This window comes from Neomonachus schauinslandi, chromosome 1 (genome assembly GCF_002201575.2).
Source record: "Neomonachus schauinslandi chromosome 1, ASM220157v2, whole genome shotgun sequence".
NCBI classification, from domain to species: domain Eukaryota; kingdom Metazoa; phylum Chordata; class Mammalia; order Carnivora; family Phocidae; genus Neomonachus; species Neomonachus schauinslandi.
This window is the reverse complement of record NC_058403.1, coordinates 161,037,225-161,060,752: the sequence shown is the minus strand read 5'-3', so window position 1 is coordinate 161,060,752 and position 23,528 is coordinate 161,037,225. Positions and strand designations below refer to the sequence as shown.

The 23,528-nt window shown below is 48.7% G+C and overlaps 1 protein-coding gene across 1 annotated transcript; it reads right to left on the bottom strand.

Annotated features, from left to right (window-relative positions):
- Positions 1–1,944: 1,944 nt before the first annotated feature.
- EFCAB12 (EF-hand calcium binding domain 12) lies at positions 1,945–22,564 on the bottom strand. The gene is made up of 9 exons (XM_021695175.1): positions 22,513–22,564; positions 16,772–17,220; positions 13,990–14,172; positions 12,079–12,235; positions 9,800–9,993; positions 8,208–8,421; positions 4,801–4,960; positions 3,272–3,328; positions 1,945–2,203 (listed from the first exon to the last, which is right to left on the bottom strand). The coding sequence occupies exons 1-9, from the start codon at positions 22,562–22,564 to the stop codon at positions 1,945–1,947; spliced, it is 1,725 nt and encodes a 574-aa protein (XP_021550850.1).
- Positions 22,565–23,528: the final 964 nt, after the last annotated feature.

Genomic DNA, 23,528 nt, shown 5'->3' with positions numbered 1-23,528 from the left:
CAGCGTAGTACTGAGAATTTTTCATATCTTCTGTTGGGACTACGTAGAACATTTGGAATTCTTTCTGAGCTTCTAAGACCTGGTGGGGGGACATACACTTCCGCCAGAAATTGAAGCCATTTCTCCGGAGAAGAATTCAGTTTTTGGATTATTTCCGCCCGCGTTTCTTCTGCTACTAAGTACGCCTCTTAGTGGCCAGGAAAGAACAAAACAGAGACTTCCTAATTCTCTCACGTGAACGTATAGAGTAAAATAGCAATGAGACGGGATGCTTGGGTGGCTCAGTCGTTAAGCGTCTGCCTTCCTTCGGCTCAGATTATAATCTCAGGGTCCTGGGATCGAGTCCCACATCGGGCTCCTTGCTCAGAGGAGCCTGCTTCTCCCTCTCCCTCTGCTGCTCCCCCTGCTTGTGCTCTCTCTCTGAGAAATAAATAAAAATCTTGAAAAAAAAAAAAAAGCAATGAGACTGTAACAGCTATCATTCAATGGGTTTTACTCTCCTTCTTACAATTCTGGGAGGTAGTTCTATTATTTTCCCCATTTTATACATGTAGAAAGGGAAGTTTGGGGATTCGACTCCAAAATCCACACTTCTAATCATTAGGCTAACCTGCTTAGTGTTAAATTTTTCTTGGTTTTGTTTTACTTAGATTTTGTTTTTAAGATTGTTGTAAAAAATCACATTTCAGGATAAAAAAAATTGCACCTTGATTCCACAATTTGAACACAATACAGGTATCATCTTTTTTTTTTTAAGATTTTATTTATTTGACAGAGAGAGAGCTCCCACAAGCGGCGGCGGGGTCGGGGGTGGGGTGGTGATTAGCAGGCAGAGGGAGAGGGGGAAGCAGGCTCACCACTGAGCAGGGAGCCGGATGTGGGGCTCGATCCCAAGAGCCTGGGACCATGACCTGATCAATTGAAGGGCAGACGCTTAACCTACTGGCCCACCCAGGCACCCCCACTGATCTAGATAGTAGTTCCAGGGACCAGATGGGGACAGAAGCTACACTGGATTGTGTTGTTCATTGGATGAGAAGTGAGAATGGAAGAAAGGGTTGACAAATCCTTCAGGAGATTTGGACTGTAAAGGGTAGGGGCATTTGAGGAGATCCAGAGGAGTGAAATGTGAAATGTCTTGTCTGAGGTCACAAAGCTGGCAAGCAATAAGGTTGAGACTGGCACCCCTTTGTGCCTAGGACTATACCAAACCTCACGAATCCTGTTTATCCTGCAAGCTCTGGGAAGTCAGGTGGGATGCAGAGCATGAAATCACTCAGCCTAATAGCAGCCCACATTATGTGCATTGTGAAGGAAAAGGTCTTGATGGGGTCAGGTGGGCTAATCAAAGGGCTCATGAACTAGAGAGCATGTCTCCCAACTGTGAAAGACCCAAGAGGTTTGAGAAGCAGTAACCAAAATGGCTCCATCTTTGGGGGATGAGAGACCCGTTGCCACTGTATGTCACAGAGAAGGGCACAGGGTACCCGCAGTGCCTGCTGCTTTCCCATGAGCCCTGAGATCCTAGGACAAGAAGCTGGAGGTGCCATGCAGGCATCCTTGCCAGGATCCCTGGGAATATTCCTGCTCTAGTGCCCCGGGCTCAGGACCCCAGCTTTCCAAACATTTGTCTGGCCACAGCTCCTGAGCAAGAAGTCACATCAGCTGGATCACAGGTGACATGAAAAAAACTCCAAACCGGTTTATTTCAAAAGGGCAGAAGTCAAGACAGGGAAATACTCAGAAACTGCATCTCTTTCCCGGGTACATCTGCCCTCTGAGACCCTGGATACTTTTGCTCTAGTGAGAGCTGGCTCCACACCATTCCACTGAAAGGATTTCTTTTATCTGGCTCTCGACACTTCCCCCGTGACTGTGGCTCTGGGCTGCGAAAGGCACAGGCCACAGCCCGAGGATGGCTGGATCCCACAACACCTGGCCACTCTAGTTGATGTAGTAGACCTTGGAGGCATCGTAATAGGCACAGGTCATGTAGTTCATGTTCCCAATGGGCCACCAGTGGTCGGGGTGGTAGGTGGCTGAGTAGGCATGGGGCTGGGGCTGGACGCAACTGAAGAGTGCCAGGCTCCGGTCCACGGCCACAGTGGGCAGGTAGAGCTGCAGCTTGTCCAGCAGGTGACCCGGCCAGAAGAAATTGGGGTGAGTTCGTTGTGGACCTGTGGGGCTCTTCACTTTCAGCTTCCTGGAAAAGAAGACAGAAGTGTGTCATGGCAGACCAGCCAGGGCCGGGGCCCCTGCTCAGCAGAGCAGACCAACTGTGACCAGAGTGGAGGGGTAGCATTGAGCTAAGTCCTTCAGCTCCATGCGGTCAGTGGGTTCTCTTATCCTGTCTACTTTACCAATGAGGACCTGAAGGCCTAGGGAGGATAAGTCATTTCCCCAAAGCCACGCAGTGAGCAAGTGGCAGAGCGCGGGCTTGACGCCTAATCTGCTGCCTCTAATTTTTTTTTAAAGATTTTATTTATTTATTTGACAGAGAGAGACACAGCTAGAGACGGAACACAAGCAGGGGGAGTGGGGGAGGGAGAAGCAGGCTCCCGCCAATCAGGGAGCCCAATGCAGGCCTCTATCCCAGGACCCTGGGATCATGACCTAAGCCGAAGGCAGACACTTTTTTTTTTTTTTAAAGATATTGTTTATTTATTTATTTGACAGAGAGATAGAGAGCACAAGTAGGCAGAGCGGCAGGCAGAGGGAAAGGGAGAAGCAGGCTCTCTGCTGAGCAGGGAGCCCGATGCGGGGCTCGATCCCAGGACCCTGGGATCATGACCTGAGCTGAAGGCAGCTGCTTAAGCGACTGAGCCACCCAGGAGCCCCCCAAAGGCAGACGCTTAATGACTGAGCCACCCAGGCACCCCTAAAACCCATATTCTTAAGTGTACACCATTTTCATGTGAGGGTCAGGGTATAGCCTCTGGAGCCAGCATTGCTGGGTTCAAATCCCTGCTCCACCACTTAATAGATGGGTGACTTTGAGTAAGATCAATTTTTCTGTACCTCAGTTTCCTCTTCTGTAAAATGGGTATGCTAAGAGTCACTCTATAGGGTTGTTAAGAGGATTTAAATGAGTTAAAACACAGAACACACCACGGCAGTGTCTGCCTGGCACTCTAAGAGTTTTACTCCTTCTCAGTTCCTGGGCATTGAGCCCTAGATACTGTGCACCATGCAACATGCAGAGTCTCAGGCACCTCCTCCAAAGTCCTCCCTCCCACCCACCCCCTTCCAGAGTTGGATGATTGCTACAGACCTGGTGAATTCCTCAAACTCCTTAAAGTGTATTTTCTTGATTTTCTTCAATGTTTTCCTAGTGGATAAGAGAGGAAGTTCTCTTGTCAGGAGAGGGGAAATCCAAGTTAATGGGGCCTCAGATAGTACATGTGGGTGGGCCTGTCTGTGAGTCCAAATCAGAGCTCCAAAAGGAGAGTTTCTTCTACCTGAGGTGGGACCCTGACTCTGTCTCTCCATGCTCCAGTGGGACACACAGTGGGCTTGGTCAGCCAGGGCTGGGCTCAAAACCTGGCTGGCTGGGTGACTCTGGGCAGGTCACTTCCCTTTGCAGAGCCTCTTGTTTCTTATTACCCAGAACAAACACCTCCCGGGGTAGCTGAGAGATGCTCAATAATCTGAATTGTTTGGGAACCCCTGATTCCCACTTCCTCTGCCAAGGCTGAATCCAGCTTTTGGAACAAGAGTGGTGAAAACTAACTCCCCAAATCTTGGGCCTGGCAGACATCACTAATCGACCACAGACAGCACTCTTTCCCAGAAGGCCTGCATCTGGCCTCAGAATCTTTGACAACACAATTCAAGTAGCAAGATAAAACAAATATCCATCCCTGCCCTTCGGGCCCTCTCTTTATCCGTTATGGCTGTGGCCTACCTAAGCATGGACAAGAGTCCCTTTCTCAGGTTCCCACCCACTCCCTAGGTTCATGGTGCAGAAATGGAAGTCAGCCACCCAGGAGCTGGTATGCGCATTTAACAAATGAAAAGCTGAGGCTCAAACAGTGAAGCATCTTGTCCACTTAACTTGCAGCCTGTCTGATTTCCACTTGGCTCTGCTGCATCCTATCCGTTCTGGCCACACGGCCCCTGTGGGCAGCTAGCAGAGATCTAGAATGTGGGCAGTTCCTTATCCCCTCCCCCTTGTGGTCAGCTGGCCCCTCATCCCACGTTAGCCCCATCCCTCCTAGGGGATGCTGCTCATTCTCCAATCTGCAGTCACCAATAGATGCTGGCTTTTCACCTGCCCAGGGGTCACCTCCTTCCAAAGAAGGACATTTCCTTAGAGAGGACTCAGGTTGGTCTGAGGCTCAGCGACAGGCCCCAGTGCAGAGTTTTTTCCTTCTCCTAAGGGCTGCAAGCCCACTTCTTGCCAGAGAAGGCAGGACAAAGAAGGGACTGCCACCCCTGTCTTCTGTAGGGCCCCTGACAGCTGGCCCACGATTTGTGAAGGGCCTTCCCTATTTCTCGAAGAAGGCCCTCTTTTTCGTCTTTCTTAGAGAGCTTGAGATCATGTAGGATGTGGTCGGAGAGTAGCTGTATAGGGGGGAGGCAAGGAGGCTGCCACCCTCAGACATGTGCCGGGGTGACACCGGACATCGGCCAACCTCAGGTGACCAGTGGGGTTGGACATGCTGGGCATGCTTGGACAGGCCCTGGCGCACCATGACACCTCAAATAGGCCAGCATCCCACCCCCAGCGCTGAAGGAGCGGCACAGAACAGAAGGCAAATGACAGGGGACACGGCGGCGGGGGGGTGTCTGACACTCAGCTTGTCAGCCTTCTTAGCCAGAGACTCGCTGAAGCCCTGGAACTTGAGCAGGGTCAGATTGGGACTGAAGATCTTCAAGTCTGAGTAGTAGCCTCCCGGCTGTCGGATCGGGCGCACCTGGTCCTTCTGGAAAATGATCTTGTCCCCCGGGTACAGCAGGGCTGCAAGCAGCAAGAGAAATGTGACCTGTCAGCCCAGGACCCCTCTCTGCCCTGAGCCTTTGGGGCAGAGGAGGGTTTTTTTTTTTTTTAATTGACATTTTTGTTTGAAAAGATTTTTTCTTTCTTTTTTTTTTTTTTTAAGATTTTATTCATTTATTTATTTGAGAGAGAGAATGAGATAGAGAGAGAGCATGAGAGGGGGGAGGGTCAGAAGGAGAAGCAGACTCCCTGCCGAGCAGGGAGCCCGATGCGGAACTCGATCCAGGGACTCCAGGATCATGACCTGAGCCAAAGGCAGTCGCTTAACCAACTGAGCCACCCAGGCGCCCTGAAAAGATTTTTTCTTATATACATTCTAAACTTTTTCTGTTTAAATGATTGTAGATTCACAGCAAGTTGTGAAAGGAGTTCAGAGGGTCCCTTAGACTCTCCCCCTACCTTCCCCTAATGGTGATGTGGCATAAAACCATAGTGTGGTGTCAGGAAGTGGGGCTGGTCGCTGTCTGGACTACAGATGGGGGAGCTTGTTTATAGCCAGGTCAGCCACGGCCCCAAGGCCCGGGTGCAGTTAGGATGGGGCGTGCAGCCCCATGTCCCACTCTGCAGAGGTTGTGCTGGTCAGGAACCCACAGGAGGAGGGGAGATTCACCCAAGACTTCACTAGGTTAACTTAGACCTAGTCGATGACAGTTTTCTCCTCCCCTAGAATTAGTCTCACAGATATCCTTGGGAAACTTTTCTAAGAAGTCAGAGCACAAAAAACACTGGGCTCTGTCTTCCTGCAGCCATTGAGCAGTGCTTGTCCCAAGATGGTAACACGTGACTAACTCATATTCTAGAAAAAAGCAATGGAAGTTTACATTCCAGGTTATTAATGCTGGTTATCTGAAGGGAGAGGGAAGGGACATATGCAACATCAACATTTTAAAAAGGTACACAGGATTTTTAAAAACTACATTTAAAGATATATATATAAAATTTAAAAATAATTTACATAAAAATTTTGTATAAATGGAAAAGAAAAAGAGGTCTGTGAAAGGACAATCACTAAAATATTAATGGTGTCAACTCAAGCTGGGGAAATTTTTATCTTTCTGTTTTCAAAAAAAGCTTAAGTGAGCAAGTATTATCTATAATATTGGGGAGGAGAAAAACAATAAAGCTGTATTCACTGGGGAGAGGGAAAATGCCTCAAAGTTTTAAAACTCTAGCCCTTGAGCTTGAGGCCTGGAATCGGAGCCCACCAAGCTCTAGTCTAAAACACAGACCCAGAAGTCCCAACGTTTGAGTTTCTTTCCTCACAGCAGGAGCAGGTCTCTGTCACAGAGACAGCCAATAGATAGTGGCCAGGATAGTGGTCAGAGATGGACTAGAGTTTTTTTCCATCTAGAACAATCAGAAGCAAAAGGAAGGCCACCCACGGATGTTCCTGTGTGCCCGTGAGTAGGATCCTTCCAGCCAGTACGGTTGACAGGCCCAGGAGCTAGCAAAATCTAGCAGTGGAGGGAATCAGTAGCGGCTCAGGGTTCCGAGGGGACAAAGGAGGCACATCCAGAGGAAAGGCCTGGCCCACAGGGCAGTCCCGGGTGCATGCGTGGTAAGCCTGCCTGCGTTCAGAAGACAGCTGTAGCTACAGCTGAAGCTGTAGCTTCAGCACTAGCCAAGACCAGGGAATGTACACAATCAGGGAAGATGAGGCTCCCTGAGGAAGGAGGAAGGAAGGATGATGTGGCAAAAAGTCCGTGTCCAGAGCTGCAGGATTTCTTGCCTCTGCCCTCCCAGCCCAGGTGGGCAGCAAGTGGCTGCCCAAGTGAGGGGGTGCAGCACGCCCAGGAGACAATGACCACTTAGGTTGGTTTGCCTGTGTTTCTGGAGGCTTTTGGCCACACGCTGTTGTACAGACCTGTTACGGGCTGAATTGTGTCCCCCCACCCAAGGCCAAATTCATATATTGAAGCCCTAACCCCGCAAAACCTCAGAATTCGTATTTGGAGAGAGGCTCTTTTAAGAGGTGATCAGGCTAACATGAGGGTGGGCTCAAATCTGATCTGACTGGTGTCCTTGTAAGAGGAGATTTGGACACAAGAGAGACACCAGGGGCATGAGGGTGCAGAGGGGAAACCCTGTGAAAAGGCAGTGAGAATGTGGCCATCCTGCGAGCCCAGGAGAGAGGCTTCAGGAGAAACCAGCCCTGTCGGCACCTTGATCTTGGCCTCCAGAAGTGTGAGAAGACAAATTTCTGTTGTTCAAACCACCTGGTCTGTGGTATTTTTATTGTGGCAGCCTGAGCAAATTAATACAAGACCTAGGGCCCTATGCATTGTGCACTTGCTTCTGTCTCTCTTGGGAAAAAGATGGAAACAGTCAGTTGTGACGGTTAACTTATTCTCAGGGAAGTCACACCACTGTCTGTGTGCCCCTTTCTCTGAAAGCCACACTTCCCAGTTTGGCCATGGTTCCTTCCTGGCCACTTGGGAAAACGCTGCCCTCAAGCGCAGCTTGCTCTTTTGTGCTTTTAAAGCACAAAGTGGGACCTGCCCGTTAAATTTATAAATTCACAAATTTGGGGCACCAGCATTGCTGTGTGGTCATCGGGGGCTTATAGGGCACTCCCCCATCCCCATCCCCATCTCTCAGAAGCACATGCTCTACCCAGAGATGGGGAGGGTTCAGATCCTGCTTGGATATATGGAAACACAGCTCTCCCTCAAACAGAGGGTGAGACCAGTGTGGAAATCTCAGGGCCCAGTCCTGGGGTCTGAGCAGAGAGCGAAGGGCCTCAGCAGAATTTGGCCCCTGGTGCAGTCCTACCTCCGTGCTGCAGAAGAACCAAGAAGCAGACCTGACCTAAGGAAGTGGTTTTGGAAAAGCTCAATACAGCATAGCAGTTATCACTTCTATCAGATCTCCCTCTTTGAAACTGGGACTGTTCCTTTCTGCTCAACTTCAGGGCTCCCTCACCCCGAACTCCTGTTCTAGAATGCTTAGCAGCTCAGTTGGGGGAACCCAGACCTCTAGGTCTGTGGAGCCTGGGTACCTCCAGGATTCTAGAAATCCCATCTCACAGCAAAACACACTGGGCTGTTCCTCCCTTCCACCCCCTCCTTCAATGTCCCCACCACAGTCTACAGCAGTTTAGCTGGGTACATGTCAGCTGGGGAGGGAGAAACCTCAGGTGGACGCCACCCTCGCCCGGGTTCTGGGCCCTCTTGGCAAGCTCCCACGGGCCAGCCCCGAAAGCCCTTACCTTTCATGAGGACGTCCTCTGTCAGCGGGAGGCCATAGTACTCACAGAGCTTGTAGCACTGCAGGTAGACCAGAAAGGTGTCCCTGCGGGACATGTTGATGAGCTCCCTCATCTCCCCATGGATGGTGGACGGCAGGCAGTGCTCATCAAAGTGCTTGTTCCCACTGCGCACCAGGCGGCACCGCTCCATGTACTGGATGGAGGGGATCTTGAGCTGCAAAGAGAACAGAGGTTGGCACACACTACCCTCCACCTTGTCTTTTTCTTCCTGGCCAGAAGGCAGATGTGGAGCCTCACCTCCCTCTCCCCCCGAGGGGAAATGGCAAAGGATGCAGGGCGGGACCAAAGTTCAGGCTCTGAAGTCAGTGACTTGGGAGAAAAACCACACATGGTCAAGGTTACCCCCGAAGAGCGCTTGAATGGCTCCGGTTAAGGCGAGCAGTGTGGAGTGCACAGCCCCGTACGCGGAGCTGCACGTCACTATATCACGTGTGCAGTAGGGTACAAAGTAGATGTCCTAGTGAACCATGGCATCCACGGGTTTGGCTGCCCCAGGATTTAAATTAGGTGCAGACATCTGTGCCTTTGAGGTGGAAGCCACGTGTCAAGGATGGCAGAGCGGAGCAGAAGAGGCCTGCAGAATGCGGAGCCACTTTGGGCCTTCTTATTTATTTATTTGCAAGGAAATAAAAAAAATCTATCTTTTTTGCAGCATCTAACACCAGAGTCAGCAAAGTACAGCCCACAACCCACATCTGGCCCAGCACCTGTTTTTATAAAGACACTTTTCTTGGAACACAGAGGCACTCATTTGTTTAGTGGCTCCAGTCCGTGGCTGCTTTTGAGTGGTAGTTGCCACAGAAACGATAGAGCCCCAGAAGTCTAAAATAGTTGTTGCCTGACTCTTTACAAAGTTTGCTGATCCCTGCTCAAAGATGTTGGGGTTTTCTTGTCATGTAAGTGAATCAGATCTTAGTTGATATAGCACCACTTACAATGCCTATATATATAATAAATAGAATATATATTTATATATTTATTATATTATTATATTTAATATATAATTAATTTAATATATAGTATTATAATATATCTTTATATTCTATTTATTGTATATAATAAAATATGCATTTATATATAGTATAATACTAATACTGTCTGCCTCCCTGAAGGCAGGGGCTGTTTTGTTTTCTGCTGAAAGAGCGCCTGGCCCAGTGCCGTCTCTCGATAAATATTTGTTGGGTGAATTCCTTCATGCCATTCATTCTTCCTTCACTGGTCATGTGTTTCTGAGTGCCCACTGGGTGGCAGGCCCTGTGCCGGGCACTTGGATTCCAGCTGTGATGAAGATGCAGCTCTCAGCCCTGGTCTCAGGATGCAAAGTCACAGGTAAAGAATGAGAGCGGGGAACTCCATACTCTCGGAAACATGATCTCATTTCATCTTCAGAGAAACTTCATGAGGTAGGTGTTGTTCTCATTATCAGATGAAGAAGCCTGCTCCCGGGAGTGCCCCAGCCCGAAGGTGCAGTGAACTTGAACCCAAACCTGTCCAGGCGCCCAGCCCCATGCCCTTCCCCTTGGCCCGGGTACCTTGTGCTGCCGCTTCCTCTCGCGGTACCGCTTGCCAACATCCTCCATCTCCTCCAGAGTCATGGGCCGCGCCTCCATCTGGGTGTCGACCACGGGCACAGTCAGCAGGTCCATCTTGCGAGGCTGTGGGGCCAAATCCATCTGCTTCTTGGATGCACTCTGTGGGGAACCTCTGTGCTTGGCGGATCTGTAATCTGAAAGGACCGAGAGACTGAGAGGAGGCCCAGCTAGGGAATCCATCGAGCAGTTAACTGATGTGACCAAGCAGGTGCCGGCCACCCCTCTGCTCACTTCCCATGTAGCCGGTCAGTGCCATATGAGATGGACCTCGAAGGTACCCCTTCTCTCTTCCTCCACTATGGCCTCCCTCATGCAAGGCCGCCTCCTCCCTCACCTGCACCATGGCCCCAGCCTTCCTATTGCCCCTCTCATCTTCTAGTATCCTGTTTCCACCAAACAGCAAACAGGACCTTCTTTTGTGCTGCACTGTGGGTGAAGCTCTGGAGGCCTGTGGAACAGCGTCTCTATGGGAGCTGCCCGCTGCCTCCAAAAGAGCCAACTAGTGAGGACACTCAGCGCCCAGCTCAGTGGGACCTGGGCTCCAGAGGCCCTGGCCCAAATCTTCACGTGGGTAAGGAAACCCCTCCACTACCCCCCGCCCGCAGGGCTCTCACATGACCTCAGAAAGGGTAAGGAACACCCCACACCAACATGTCTGAAATGAAACTCCTCCCAGCCTGATGGGTGGGGGCAAAGCAAGATTTATTTTATTTAGAAAAAGAAAGGTTATATTTGGGGATATGTTATATTGTTGTATTTGTTATTATATGTTATATTTGGTTACATTTGGGGAGGGCTCTGGAATGGTGGGTGGAAGTTTATTTTATTTATTTATTATTTTTTTAAAGATTTTATTTATTTATTTGAGAGAGAGAGAATGAGAGAGAGCAAGCACATGAGAGGGGGGAGGGTCAGAGGGAGAAGCAGACTCCCTGCCGAGCAGGGAGCCCGATGCGGGACTCAATCCAGGGACTCCAGGATCATGACCTGAGCCGAAGGCAGTCGCTTAACCAACTGAGCCACCCAGGTGCCCTGGGTGGAAGTTTAAAGAGGGCTTTAATTTTATCTGTAGTTGTTCAATTTTAATTTTTTTTACAACAACATTGGCACTAAGCTATAAGGAACCATGATGTACTCTTGTGTTGTAGAGTAAGTTCATAGCCAGCACCATGGATAGTCCATTTCTGATTTGCCTCTGTGCTATATCTGGATAGATGTGGTTCCACAAGCACATGGCCTGGCAAATGGAACTTGAGCTGTGCACAACTCACACAACTGTTCACAGCAACCCTGCTAATATCTCTGATAGTAGATATCAAAGTAGACTTTCCAGTAAACTCTAAACATGTGTTAATTCTGGTTTCTGAATTTTAGTGGTTTTTTTTTATAGTTGTTTTTTTCAATTTTAGTTAACTTATTTTATTTTATTTATTTATTTGACAGAGAGACACAGCCAGAGAGGGAACACAAGCAGGGGGAGTGGGAGAGGGAGAAGCAGGCTTCCCACTGAGCAGAGAGCCCGATGTGGGGCTCGATCCCAGGACCCTGGGATCATGACCCGAACCGAAGGCAGACGCTTAACAACCGAGCCACTCAGGTGCCCCTTTAGTTAACTTTTTATCAGTAAAATATAGATAAATAGTAAGAAGGCCTTGGGCCCACTACAAATGGAAGGGCTTTCTGTGTGGGTCAGATTTCAGTCTATCAGGTAAGCTTTGGTGGGCTGAAACCACCTTTTGAAAATCCTCCCTTAAGGACAAGGGCTGGGCCGGGGCGCCTGGGTGGCTCAGTCGGTTAAGTGTCTGTCTTCAGCTCAGGTCATGATCTCAGGGTCCTGCAATCAAGCCCCATGTCAGGCTCCCTGCTCAGCGGAGAGTCTGCTTGTCCCTGTCCCTCTCCCTCTGCCCCTCCCCCCTACTTGTACTCACACACAGGCTCTCTCTCTCCTCCCTCTCAAATAAATAAATAAAATCTTAAAAAAAAAAAAGAAAAAGGACAAGGGCTGGGCCTCATTCACCTTTGAATAGACATGGTAGGTGGGCACTCGAGAGAATATCTACTCTTTAGTTGACTGCTGGGCCTGGGAATTCCAAAGGCTTGGCCCACCTATGGTAAGCCAAAGTTGGAGAACACACTCAAGAAGTAAGCCAAGGCTGCCTCCCTCGTGCTTGCTTCCAGGATGGGGAAATGGAGACATGGGGGTGGGGGTGGATACGTACACTCCCTTGCAGTTGACAGGGTGCTTCTCTGCTGAGCCAAAGACCACTGCTTGTAGTTGTTGACCAGGATATCCATAGTGATGCCGTTGCGCTTTCCCAGAGAACTGAGATAGATCACAACATCCTCCACCTCCTGGTCTTTCAGAGGGACTCCAATCTGAGGAGAGAGGAGAAGCCACAAAGGTGGGCGGGCTCCATCCAAACATCCTGCCTGTATGGCCAAAGCCATAGCAGCCTGGCCCCACCTCTCCTGTATAGCTTCTCGTTCCATCCACTACCACTCTCAGCTCATGCCCAAGGCCTCTGCTGCAGGAGCTCAGAGCCCTCTCCCAGGCCCTGAACACACTCTGCGCTTTCTCACCCTCTGCCTTTATTCAGGCGTTTCCACCTATCTGAAGAACTCCTATCTCTCCTTCAAAACCCAATCCAGATAAGCCACCATCTTTGCAAAGTCTGCTACTTCTTCCTTCCGGACCACCACCCCACTCCATACCAATCTCAATGCCAGTTTTCCCAGGTTGGACTGGAAAAAGGATTTCGCGTCTACCATCCTTGTCCATGAGAAATACATAAGCCTCCCTTAACTGAAGTAAAATAGGATCAGAAGTACAAAGCACGTTACTCTGAGGGACAGTGAGCAACTTTGTAGTATAATGCTTGCCATCAAAACCAAATATTCAAGAAGAAAAGTTTTAAAGGAAATATAATTTTGTTCCTCAGCTTCTTTAGACTGCAGTCATAGTTCACTGAGCTTTCCTTAAAGAGGGTCAGAACTTTCCTGGGATGGAAGGATGTAATATTTTATCTTTTTTGATTATGATGATTAAAAATGCTTTATCTTTTTTTTCATGTTTTGAAAGGTTGTTTAGATGAGTACATGTTATGAAACAACAGTGTAAAAACTGATGATGATTTAAAACCATAAAAGATGTACCAGTCAGCTTCCTAAAGTGTTTTGTAAAGGTAGCTTGTATTCAAAGTATATAAAAGCTTACTTCATGCAGACCAGAGGTCAGCAAACTTTTTCTATAAAGGGCCAGATAGTAAATATTTTAGGCTCCATGAACCATATGGTCTCTGTCACAACTACTCTACTCTGCCAACGTAGCATGAAAGTGGCCATGACAATACATACAAATGAGTGTAGCTGTGTTCCAATAAAACTTTATTTACAAAAACAGAGGCAGGCTGGATTTGACTTCTGGGCGATAGTTAGTAGACCCCTACTAGACCAATGGAACTTTCTGCAATGATGGAATGTTCTATATCTGTGCGGTCCAATAGAGGAACTGCTCACCACGTGTGGCTACTGAGCATTCAAAACGTGGCTGGTGTGAGTGAGGAAGTGGATTTTAAAATTTTATTTATTTATAATTAACTTAAAATCTTGGCTAGCCCTTGAAAGTGTGGCCTGTGGGCCAGTACCATACACATCACTGGGAGCTTGTTAGAATGCAGCATCTCAGGCCCTGCGCAGAGGTACTGAGTCAGAAGCTGCATTTTAACAGACCTTTATATGATCATGTGCCAGTGACAGTTGGAGAAGGTCTAGAAGGTTCTAGAGGCAAGACTGAAGGCCCAGCCATCTCTGTGCGCAGTTCTGGGGTCCGATGGGCAAGACGGTGATTCCTCATGCAGCTGACTGGTTATGGGGTCGGTTCTGCAGGCTTTCCACTCAGAGAGGGGCTTTCAAGGTCAGATCCATGCAGGGGTGGTTTTAGGGGTCTGATGTGACCACAAGTTATGCCACATTTTCCAGGCTGGCTTTATAAGTAACAAGGCTGATGGTTTGAGTCCCCTGTGTCTACTTTTCATTTGGTCCAGGACCTGGGTGGAGGCAGCAGCGGGGGCAGGGTGCATGGACATCTTCCCCACCCGGGCCAGCCCGGAGGGAGCATGGGAGGCACTTACCGCCTTCAGTGCTACAATGAACTCCTCCCTAGAGATCCTCTGGTTCTCACTCCGGTCCACCTTGCTAAATATCTCTAGGATCTTGATCTTGCGGCTGCGCAGGTAGGAGTACAAGGTGGCCAAGGCGGAGGGCTTGGGTAGTCGGAGCTGGGGCACAGGTTGGCGGGAAGGCCGGGGGCTCTTCTGAAAGAGGCAAGAGAGTGGGGCAGAGGGGGAGAATTCAGGGGAGACAGGCCGCTGGCACGTGATTCCCAGAGTTAGAACAGGGAGAGAGAGGGGCCAAGGGGCTCTAAACAGACAGCAAGGTGGAGGGCAAGGAGCATTGGATTCAGGGCAACTGCGTGTCGCCAGAGATACTTTGCATCTTTGGGCCTCCGTTTTCCCATCAGAAACAAGAGGGTTGGACATTAGGAGAACTGACATTTCATTCTTACCCACATGTCTCCTGTCAGACAAGTCAGGATTATAATCCCTCTGGGCTCTCAGTGCCCCAAAACACAGGCCCCTGCCTGGAGCCAGACAGGGCTCTCTAATCCTCCTACCTCCCAGCCTTTGCTCCCACTGGGCCTCCTGCCCAGAATACCTTTCCTTCTTTCTCTACTTCTCCAAATCCTCATCTTCCTTTAATTCCAGGTTATATATTTTATAATAAATAAATAAATAAATAAATATATATATATATATATACTTCAGAATAATACCCCCTTACCTTGGTGCAGCACCTGACAGTTTACAAAGGGCCTTTCTGTTCCCTAGTCTATAGCTCCTCTGTGTTTGGAACCTCCCTCTATTAATGGCCTGTAGCAAACTGTAGTCACCCAACTGATGTGTCTGCCTCCCCCATTAACATCTGAACATCTCAAAAGCAATTATTTAAGCTACATACCCTTACCTCCCGTCCCCTTACTGAAAAAGACCCCCAGCCCTAGGCAGATAGGCAGTCATTGTTTGCTGAATGAATAAATGATGCTGTAAATTAGGTATTAGGTATGACTTTCCCTTTTTTTACAACTGAAAAAACAGGTTCAGAGAAGTGAAGTGACTTGTCCAGGGACACACAACCCTTGAGCAGTAGAGCTGGGTTTCTAACCCAAGTCTAGTGCTTATTCATAGACACTGTGCTGCTGTTAGGAAGGGTGTGTTAGACCTATGAAATTTGGGTTTGGACTCTGATTACACCAAGGACTGACTCTGACATCAGTGAGACTGCAGTAGTAATCAAAATGGCAGACATAATATTGAGTGCTCATTCTATGGCTGGCACTGTCCAAGGCACCTTATATAAATTCATCCATTTAGATGTCACAACAACCCTAGGAAGTAGGTACAATGGTTATCCCCATTTAATAGATTGGGGATCATAGAGCTAAGAAGTAGCAGAGCTAGGTTTAAACCCAAGTTATCCGACCTCCTACCCCAACTTCACCTGACCTGGGAGAAATTTCAAGTGTTTGCATTACCAGGAAATGTCACAGAGAGCAAGCACTGGGGGATGAGGGCTCTGATACTGACTTCCATTAACTACTTCTATAGGTCTGGACAATTGATTGGCCTCATTGAGCTTCTTTTTTTTTTTTTTTTAAGATTTTATTTATTTATTTGAGACAGAGAGAATGAGAGAGACAGAGAGCACATGAGAGGGGGGAGGGTCAGAGGGAGAAGCAGGCTCCCTGCCGAGCAGGGAGCCCCCTCATTGAGCTTCTATTTCTGTATTTATAAAAGGGAGTTCCTCCTTTTTCTTCCAACCTCACAACTGTGATCCTCACAGCAGCACTAGGAGCACCTGCCTGGCACATATTGGCCCTTAACAAACATGTGTCCATGAACAAATGAATGAACAATGAGTATTTTAAAATGCTCCATAGGGACAGCTGGGTGGCTCAGTCGTTAAGTGTCTGCCTTGGGCTCAGGTCATGATCCTGGGGTCCTGGGATGGAAACCCATATGGGGCTCCCTGCTGGGTGGGAAGCCTGCTTCTCCCTCTCCCACTCCCCCTGCTCGTGTTCCCTCTCTCGCTGTGTCTCTCTGTCTGTCAAATAAGTAAATAAAATCTTTTAAAAATAAGAAAATAAATAAAAAATAAAATGACCCATAGATGGAATGCCAGGAATTATCCCTCCTCGGGTGGTTTTAAGATAGAGTCACAGCCTCCCTCCTGAGACGGAGCCTGATTCCCCTCCCCTCGAGCATGGACAACACTTAATGACTTGCTTCTGACAAATAGCATCCGGTCAAAGTGATCATGTGATTCTCCTGAAACTACTATCTCCTGAGATGAGGTCATAAGCGGCATTGCAGGCCTCCTCCTTGCCTAGTCCCTTGGACGGCTCACTTTGGGAGACGCTGGCTGCTAGGTGGTGAGGACATTCAAGCAGCCCTATGGAGCGGTCGCCGTGGCCAGGAGCTGAGGTCCCCCTGCCAACAGCCACATGAGCGAGCTAGCTTGGACGCAGATCTCTCTGCCTCAGTCAAACCTTCAGATATGTCTGTGGCACGTGCCAGTCACTTGAGACGAAAGACTGAGCCAGAGCCAGCCGCGAAGCTCCTCCAGATTCCTGACTCTCAAAAACAGTGGGATAATAAACATTCGCGGCTTTAAATGTTTGGGGGCATTTGTTACACAGCAATAAACAACCAATACATCTCCCTTTGGGGACTTCTCTTTGCTCCTCTTTGAAATGGGGGGAATGACCCCTATCCTGCCTAACCCGAGGGAATGAAATGCCATGACAGTATGCCCCTAACACCTTCAGTGTCTTCATCAGCAAATGGGGCGGCTCACCTTGGTGGCTCTGGTAGGAGTCAGACAGGCCAGCAACTGGGCCTCATGCTCCTTCTGGATCATGTATAAGACCTTGGCCTCTGAAGGGGTGAGGCAAGGCTTGTTCTGCAGCCATTTCTCTGTGTCGCCAAATGACTCCAGGTTCTGCCGAAGTTTCAGCCTCTGGCTGAGCCAGGTCCTCGCGTCCTCCGGCTGCCCTGGGATGTCCCCGGCTCCCAGGGCTCTAAAGCTGGAGATTGGCCATAGGGGAGTCTGGGCTTGGGCCGTGAGATTGATGGGTATCGGATCCTTGTTTTGGGGCAAGATGATGATCCGCCGGCGGCTCTGAGGCAGGTGGAAATCCTTCTGCTTGAACGGCTTGAAGCAGTGGGCAGTGACTGGTTCAGGATCGAATATGGAGTCCTTGCTGGCATTTTCATCATCACCCGAGGTCTTAGACTGGCAGAGTCCTTGGGGGAAGAGTGTTAGGTGAGTTTCTTTCAGAAAGAGGACTAACAGAATCCTCAGGAAAGAAAAATGCTACAGCAGCAGGCTGGGTGATAGGGCATCTGGGTTCCAGGCCTGGCTTTATCATTGCTTTGCTATAATAATGATTGTGCGCTCCTGGTGGCAGGCACTATGCTAAGAGCTCTATATGCTTTTTCTTATTTAATCTTACTCGTCCCACCCCACCCCACCCCACCCCAGTACTTCTTATCGGCCGCAATCGGTATGATCTTTTTTTAAAAAAAGATTTATTTATTTATTTGAGAGAGAGAGAATGAGCGGGGGGGGGGGGTGCAGAAGGAGAGGGAGAGAGAGAATCTTAAGCAGGCTCCACACCCAGTGAGGATCCCCTCATGGGGCTCAATCTCACAGCCCTGAGATCATGACCTGAGCCGAAACCAAGAGTTGGACGCTTAACCAACTGAGCCACCCAGGTGCCTCCAGAATGATCTTTTAAAAATGCCATTCTGGGGGGCGCCTGGGTGGCTCTGTCAGTTAAGTGCCTAACTTCAGCTCAGGTAATGATCTGAGCTGGGTTCTGGGTCAGGCTCTGTGCTCAATGGGGATCCTGCTTCTCCCTCTCCCTCTGCCCCTCACCCTGCTCGTGCATGCACTCCCTCTCAAATAAATAAATAAAATCTTTAAAAAAAATAAAAATAAAAATGCCATTCTGATTTGGTCTGATCATCCGAGCAGAGGCTTTGGAGCCAGAATGCTCCAGCCCTGTCCTGGCTCTGTTGCTTCATGGCTGCATGATCTTGGGCAAATTACTTAGCATCTCCGTTTCAATTCTTCATGTGTAAAATGGAGAGAAAGAGGGTACCTACTTTACTGAGTGGTGGAGATGGTTAGAATCAGTCCATTTTAGAGGTGCTTTATTCATAGTAAGTGCAGTGTTTGTTTGTTTTTTTTTTAATGTACTCACCCTTCACCTATTTTGAAACGCTTCCATGACTTTCAAAGTCCCATGACCCTCCTCTGTCAACATTTCCGACCTCATCACTTGCCTATCCTTCCTTACTATATCCCAGATGCCTTGACCTTCTCTCAATGATCCCTGAATGGTCCAAGCTCCATCCTGCCTAAGGGTTTTCCACGTGTTCCATCTGCCAGAAATGCTCCCTCCCCCATCCATCCCCTCCTCAGTCCTCATCTTCAGACCACATGTTACCTCTCCAGCTCCCAAGCTCTGTTATATCCTCATGTTATCTCTGCGTAATATAACCTATATTTTCATTTGGACCACTTATCACAGGTATGTGAATTAGGTGGCCCTCATGCTGAATGAGGCTTGGGGTCCTGTTTTGTTTGACATATTCCTTAAAATTTTCCAGCTTGAGTTACTTTAGGCTGGGGCATGCCCCCTCCGTAGTCCCTACCATTCTCTGTTGTCTCAAATACACATCAGTTCATTTATTAAATGTGTGCTTCAAGCAGACATTTGTGTTTGAAATCCCTGGTGTAATTACTTGGTTGATGTTTATTTTTTCAACAGACTATGGACTGGGACCTCATCTCTCTTGTTCCCTGCTGGAGCCCCAGCACCTCCAAATGCCAACATATGGAGGGAGCTCAGTAATTATTTGGTGAATGAGTGGATGTCAAATGGACAGACCTAATAGGTCAGCTCTAAGATTATACCATTTTACAGACAAGGGCACTAAGGCCCCGAGAGGCCCAAGGTCACACAGTTGATTAGTAGCAGAGCTGGGATAGATCAAATGAATAACAGATATGTTCTAAAATTCAGAAGGGATATAACATTATTATTAAAAATATTGTCACCATATTTTCCTTCTAAAACCCAAACTCCCCTGCTTTAAAACCCTTTCATTGCCTCCAAAATAAAATTCAATCTCCTTAATCTGGCCCCACCAGACCTACCCACCTCTGCCAGCCTCTCTAATGGGCTCCTTCTCTTGTTCCTTCTGGGCTCACCCTGTATTTGTACCCCAAAACTGAGCTGACTACAGTTCCTTGGTCCCCTTGCCCTGGCCACATGCTATTTCCTCTCTCTGGAATGCTCATCGAGACTTAGGTTAGGCATCACCATCTCCTGAAGCCTTCCCCCCCACCACCACCCTCATGCCCTCTCTGGGTTCCCATAGCACCCATGCCCATCCCCATCATAGCATTTACCATATTTTTCTGGATGAAGATGCTTTCTGAGTCTTTCTCTCCCAACAGCCTGTGGGTTTTCCAATGTTAAGGACTGTGTCCTAGTTCCCATGTATCCCTGGTGCCCAGCCTGGCACAAAGTGAACATTCAGGACATTTGTTAAGTCTCCTTACAATGCCCATGTATTTCTTTCATGGTCAGAAAATAATGAGTATACATTAATGTGGACAGAAGTGAGCACTTCTTAACAACCCATTTATCATTTCTATGAGGACAAGAAGCTGGGTATAGCTGAGAATGTAGCCATTCATCAGACCAGTATTTGCTGAGAATCATGCAGTACTTGGCATGGTCAGGTGCAGATCCAAATGAGGCTGGATGCCCAACCACAGAGCACTGGCATGGAACAAGGTGGGGTAACCAGAGGGGTACCAAGATACTCTCAGTTGGGGGAGAAATGCTGATGGAGGAACCCGGGAGGTCATCATGAAGGAGGAGGCATTGACATGTGCCTTCAAGAAGGATTCAGATTTCAGGGGCGCCTGGGTGGCTCAGTTGGTTAAGCGACTGCCTTCGGCTCAGGTCATGATCCTGGAGTCCCAGGATCGAGTCCCGCATCGGGCTCCCTGCTCAGCAGGGTGTCTGCTTCTCCCTCTGACCCTCCTCCCTCTCATGCTCTCTGTCTCGCAAATAAATAAAATCTAAAAAAAAAAAAAAAGAAGAAGAAGGATTCAGATTTCAGGGGTGGAGGGGCCAGCGTGGGGAAAGTTTAGGGGTGGGCTTTGGAGATTTTACGGTTACTACAGTTCCACAAGTTGGAAGCACATTGTGTGTGAAGGAGGAAGTTAATGGGAAATGAAGTTGGAATCATCTTGAATGCCAGATTAAGGGGTTTAAACTTTACCACGTCAACCATGGGCACACACTCAAAATATGCTCCTCCTTGGCCTTGCCACTGCCACTGTGTCCTCACTAGACCCCAAATCCATGATCTTCCCTTAGCCAGAAGAGTCACGAGTCAGTCCCCTCTGAAACCCTTCAATGGCTTCACTGAAATGGCTTCTCAGTGCCCCTAGAATAAGCAACCCCCTCCTGCAATGGCCTACACCACTGTCCTCACCTGGGTCCTGCTCCCACTTCTCTCCCCCTTGCTCACTTTGCTCCAGCTGTGCAGGCCTGCTTTCTCTTTGTCCAACTCTCCTAGCTCTGTCCCAACTTGGTTTTGTCATTTGCTGTGCCCTCTGAAGAGCATGGGATTCCCCAAGATCTCCCCTGGCTGCGTCCTTTTCACCATATGGTTCTCAGCCCAAGTGCACCCCCCCAAAGTCACCCTGACTACCCTGTCAAAGGTCACATGCCCACCACACCACAGAGCTTCCATTCTAGTGATCTTTGGGGTCCTGTGTCCATTGGTAGGAAAGTGATGTGGGCTCTTATAGTAAAAGATGTCACCACATAGTTGTGGGTAGAGACTGTGTGAAAATGTCCCCAAGAGATTGTGAGGACAGCTTTCAGAGGCTAACTAGTCCCCTTGCCTTCCCAGGTCAGGGAACTCTTTCTGCAATGACCCTGGCAGATTTTACCTCTGCTTGTATACACCTCTGGCGACAGGGAGTTCTCTACTTTGCCTTGTGGATGCCTAATTCTGATTGCTAGAAAAGACTTCCCTATATTGACCCAGATTTCGTTTCCCTGGAATTTCTGTTGGTCCTAGTCCTCCCCATTGATGCCCCAGAAAATGCATTTGTTCCCTCTTTAGTGGGACAGCCCTTCAGGTATCTGGAGACAATTCAACTCTCTTGAAATTGTCTTGTCTTGGCTCTGATTCAAATCTCTCCCTAAGTTCCATCCTACCTCTCAAGCCACTTGCTGTTTGGCTTCTCTTTTCCTGCCCACCCCTTAAAATTGGTGCCTTCCAGGTTTATACCTGGGCTTTCTTCTTTTTTTCAAACAATCTCCCCTACTCTCGTGTTTCTGTGACCTTCTCTATGCTGAGGACACCCACACCAATATTTATGACTTGAAATTAGCTGCAACTTTCTATACACTTGCTCCTAAAGCATCTCCACTTGGATGGCCTACAAGTATCTCAGACTCAACCAATGAAGACTGCACTGATCTCCATGTCCTGTCTCCACTGAATCTGTTCCTCCTGTTAGGTTCCTGATCTCTGTGAAAGCCACCTCCATCTCTAGGTCACCCTAGCTACCAACCTGAGCATCATCTTGGATTGTTCTTTTCATGTTTCCTATTCACTCAGCCCCCAAGTCCCTCTAGCCTGACCACTCTCCCTCACCTCTCAGTATCTTTGGTCTGGATATTTTGGACAGCCCCAGATCTCATCAGTCTGTGCTTCCAGTATTGAGTCTGCCAATTCACTCTGCATTTGCTGATGCTCCCAATACAATACTGTCATTCCCAGTGGCTTCTCCATCTCTTAACTCACAAGTTCTTTCATGATCTTGTCCCTTCTGACCTCTCTCACTCTCATCCCCAGTAACACTCAAATTACCAGCAATTTCCTGAAGACACCATATGTCTGAGCCTCTTTGCATGTGGTTCTATTGGCCTGGAATGCCTTTCCTCCCCATTTTGGCATGGAGAACTCCTTGTATCCTTAATTTAGACCCCAGTGTAAAGATCTCTTCCAGACCTTGGAACTGTTCCTCTCCATCCTCTACACTTAGCAGACCTTTTATTCCTGGGTGTCATCCCCAGGCCTGGCATCCACCCTTTATTCTGTAATTATCCATTTATCTGCCTGTCCTTCACCTCTGAAGTTGCAGGGCTTTGCAGCAGCAGGCTACCGTGGAAGGTTTGAGGACTGATAGCTTTCTCCATGCTTCTCCAGTACCCAATACATTAATATCCAGCAGAGAAGTGGGGCAGAGGGCGAGCCAGAGGGCTGTGGATGTCTTTCCCGGGCTCAAAGATTGGACCTCTGATTTCAGACCAAGGCAACTTGGTCCACACCTCCAGCCTGGGCATGGAAATCTGAGAAATGTGCATGACCTGCCCCCGACTCCTTGGCAACCCCACATCTAGAGGGGGGGACGGCACAATGAGATATTTGCCCCCGTCCTTGCCCTCACCCCACTTGCACGCATCTGCACGGCGCTGCTTCCCTGGAGCTTACCGTGCAGCGACAGGAACAGAGACTCATTCGTTTCCTGGGAATCGTCGTCCATGGTCACAGCGTCGGGGGCGGGCGCTGAAGAGTGTGTATGAATGCGTGTGTGCGTGTGTGTGTGTGTGTGTGTGCGCGCTTGCTTGCTTGCTTGCGTGGGGGCACCAAAAAACAGTAATTCCAAATTTTGCAAGAGACCCTGAAGTCTCAAGCGTAGAAGCTACTGTTGCCAGGACTACAGACGCCCTGCGCTGATTGGCTGAACGCTGCCACGCTCCGAAGTCCGCGGGAGGAGGAGGGTTGCGGGGGCAGACCCTCCCACTCCCAAATGCCTCGTGCTTCTCCTTTTGCGGGTCCTGAGAGGCAATCGCAGCCATGCAGAATTCCTGGCTTGGCGAAAGACAGGATTTCTTAGTATGGCCCAGTGGCCCCTGAACCTGGTGTAATAAATCCCTGGTTGTCCTGAAAGCTGTAGGATCTTGAGCCGGCCTCCACGTCTTTCCTTTTCATCCAAGGAACAGGCCCTGCCTCCTCCCGAGGGGTGGTAGAAACCCAGAGTCTTGGCCAAATAGAAGCAGTATGCTTTGCCCCCTAATGACAGGGTGCCATGGCTTAGAAATACAAAACCTGATAACAGGAATATTAATAATATACACTTGAAATGCCCATCAACTGATAAATGTATAAACAAAATGTGCTCCGTCCACACAATGGAATGTCATAAAAAAGTTAAGTACTGGGGCATCTGCCTTGGGCTCAGGTCATGATCCTGGGGTCCTGGGATGGAAACCTGTATGGGGCTCCCTGCTGCGCGGGAAGCCTGCTTCTCCCTCTCTCACTCCCCCTGCTTGTGTTCCTGCTCTCGCTCTCTCTCTCTCTGTCAAATAGATATTAAAAAAAAAGAGTTAAGTATTGATGCATGCTACAATACAGATGAACCTTTAAAACATTATGTTAAGTGAAAGAAGCCAGACACAAAAGGTCACATATTATTCTATTTGTAAGATATGCCCAGAACAGGCAAA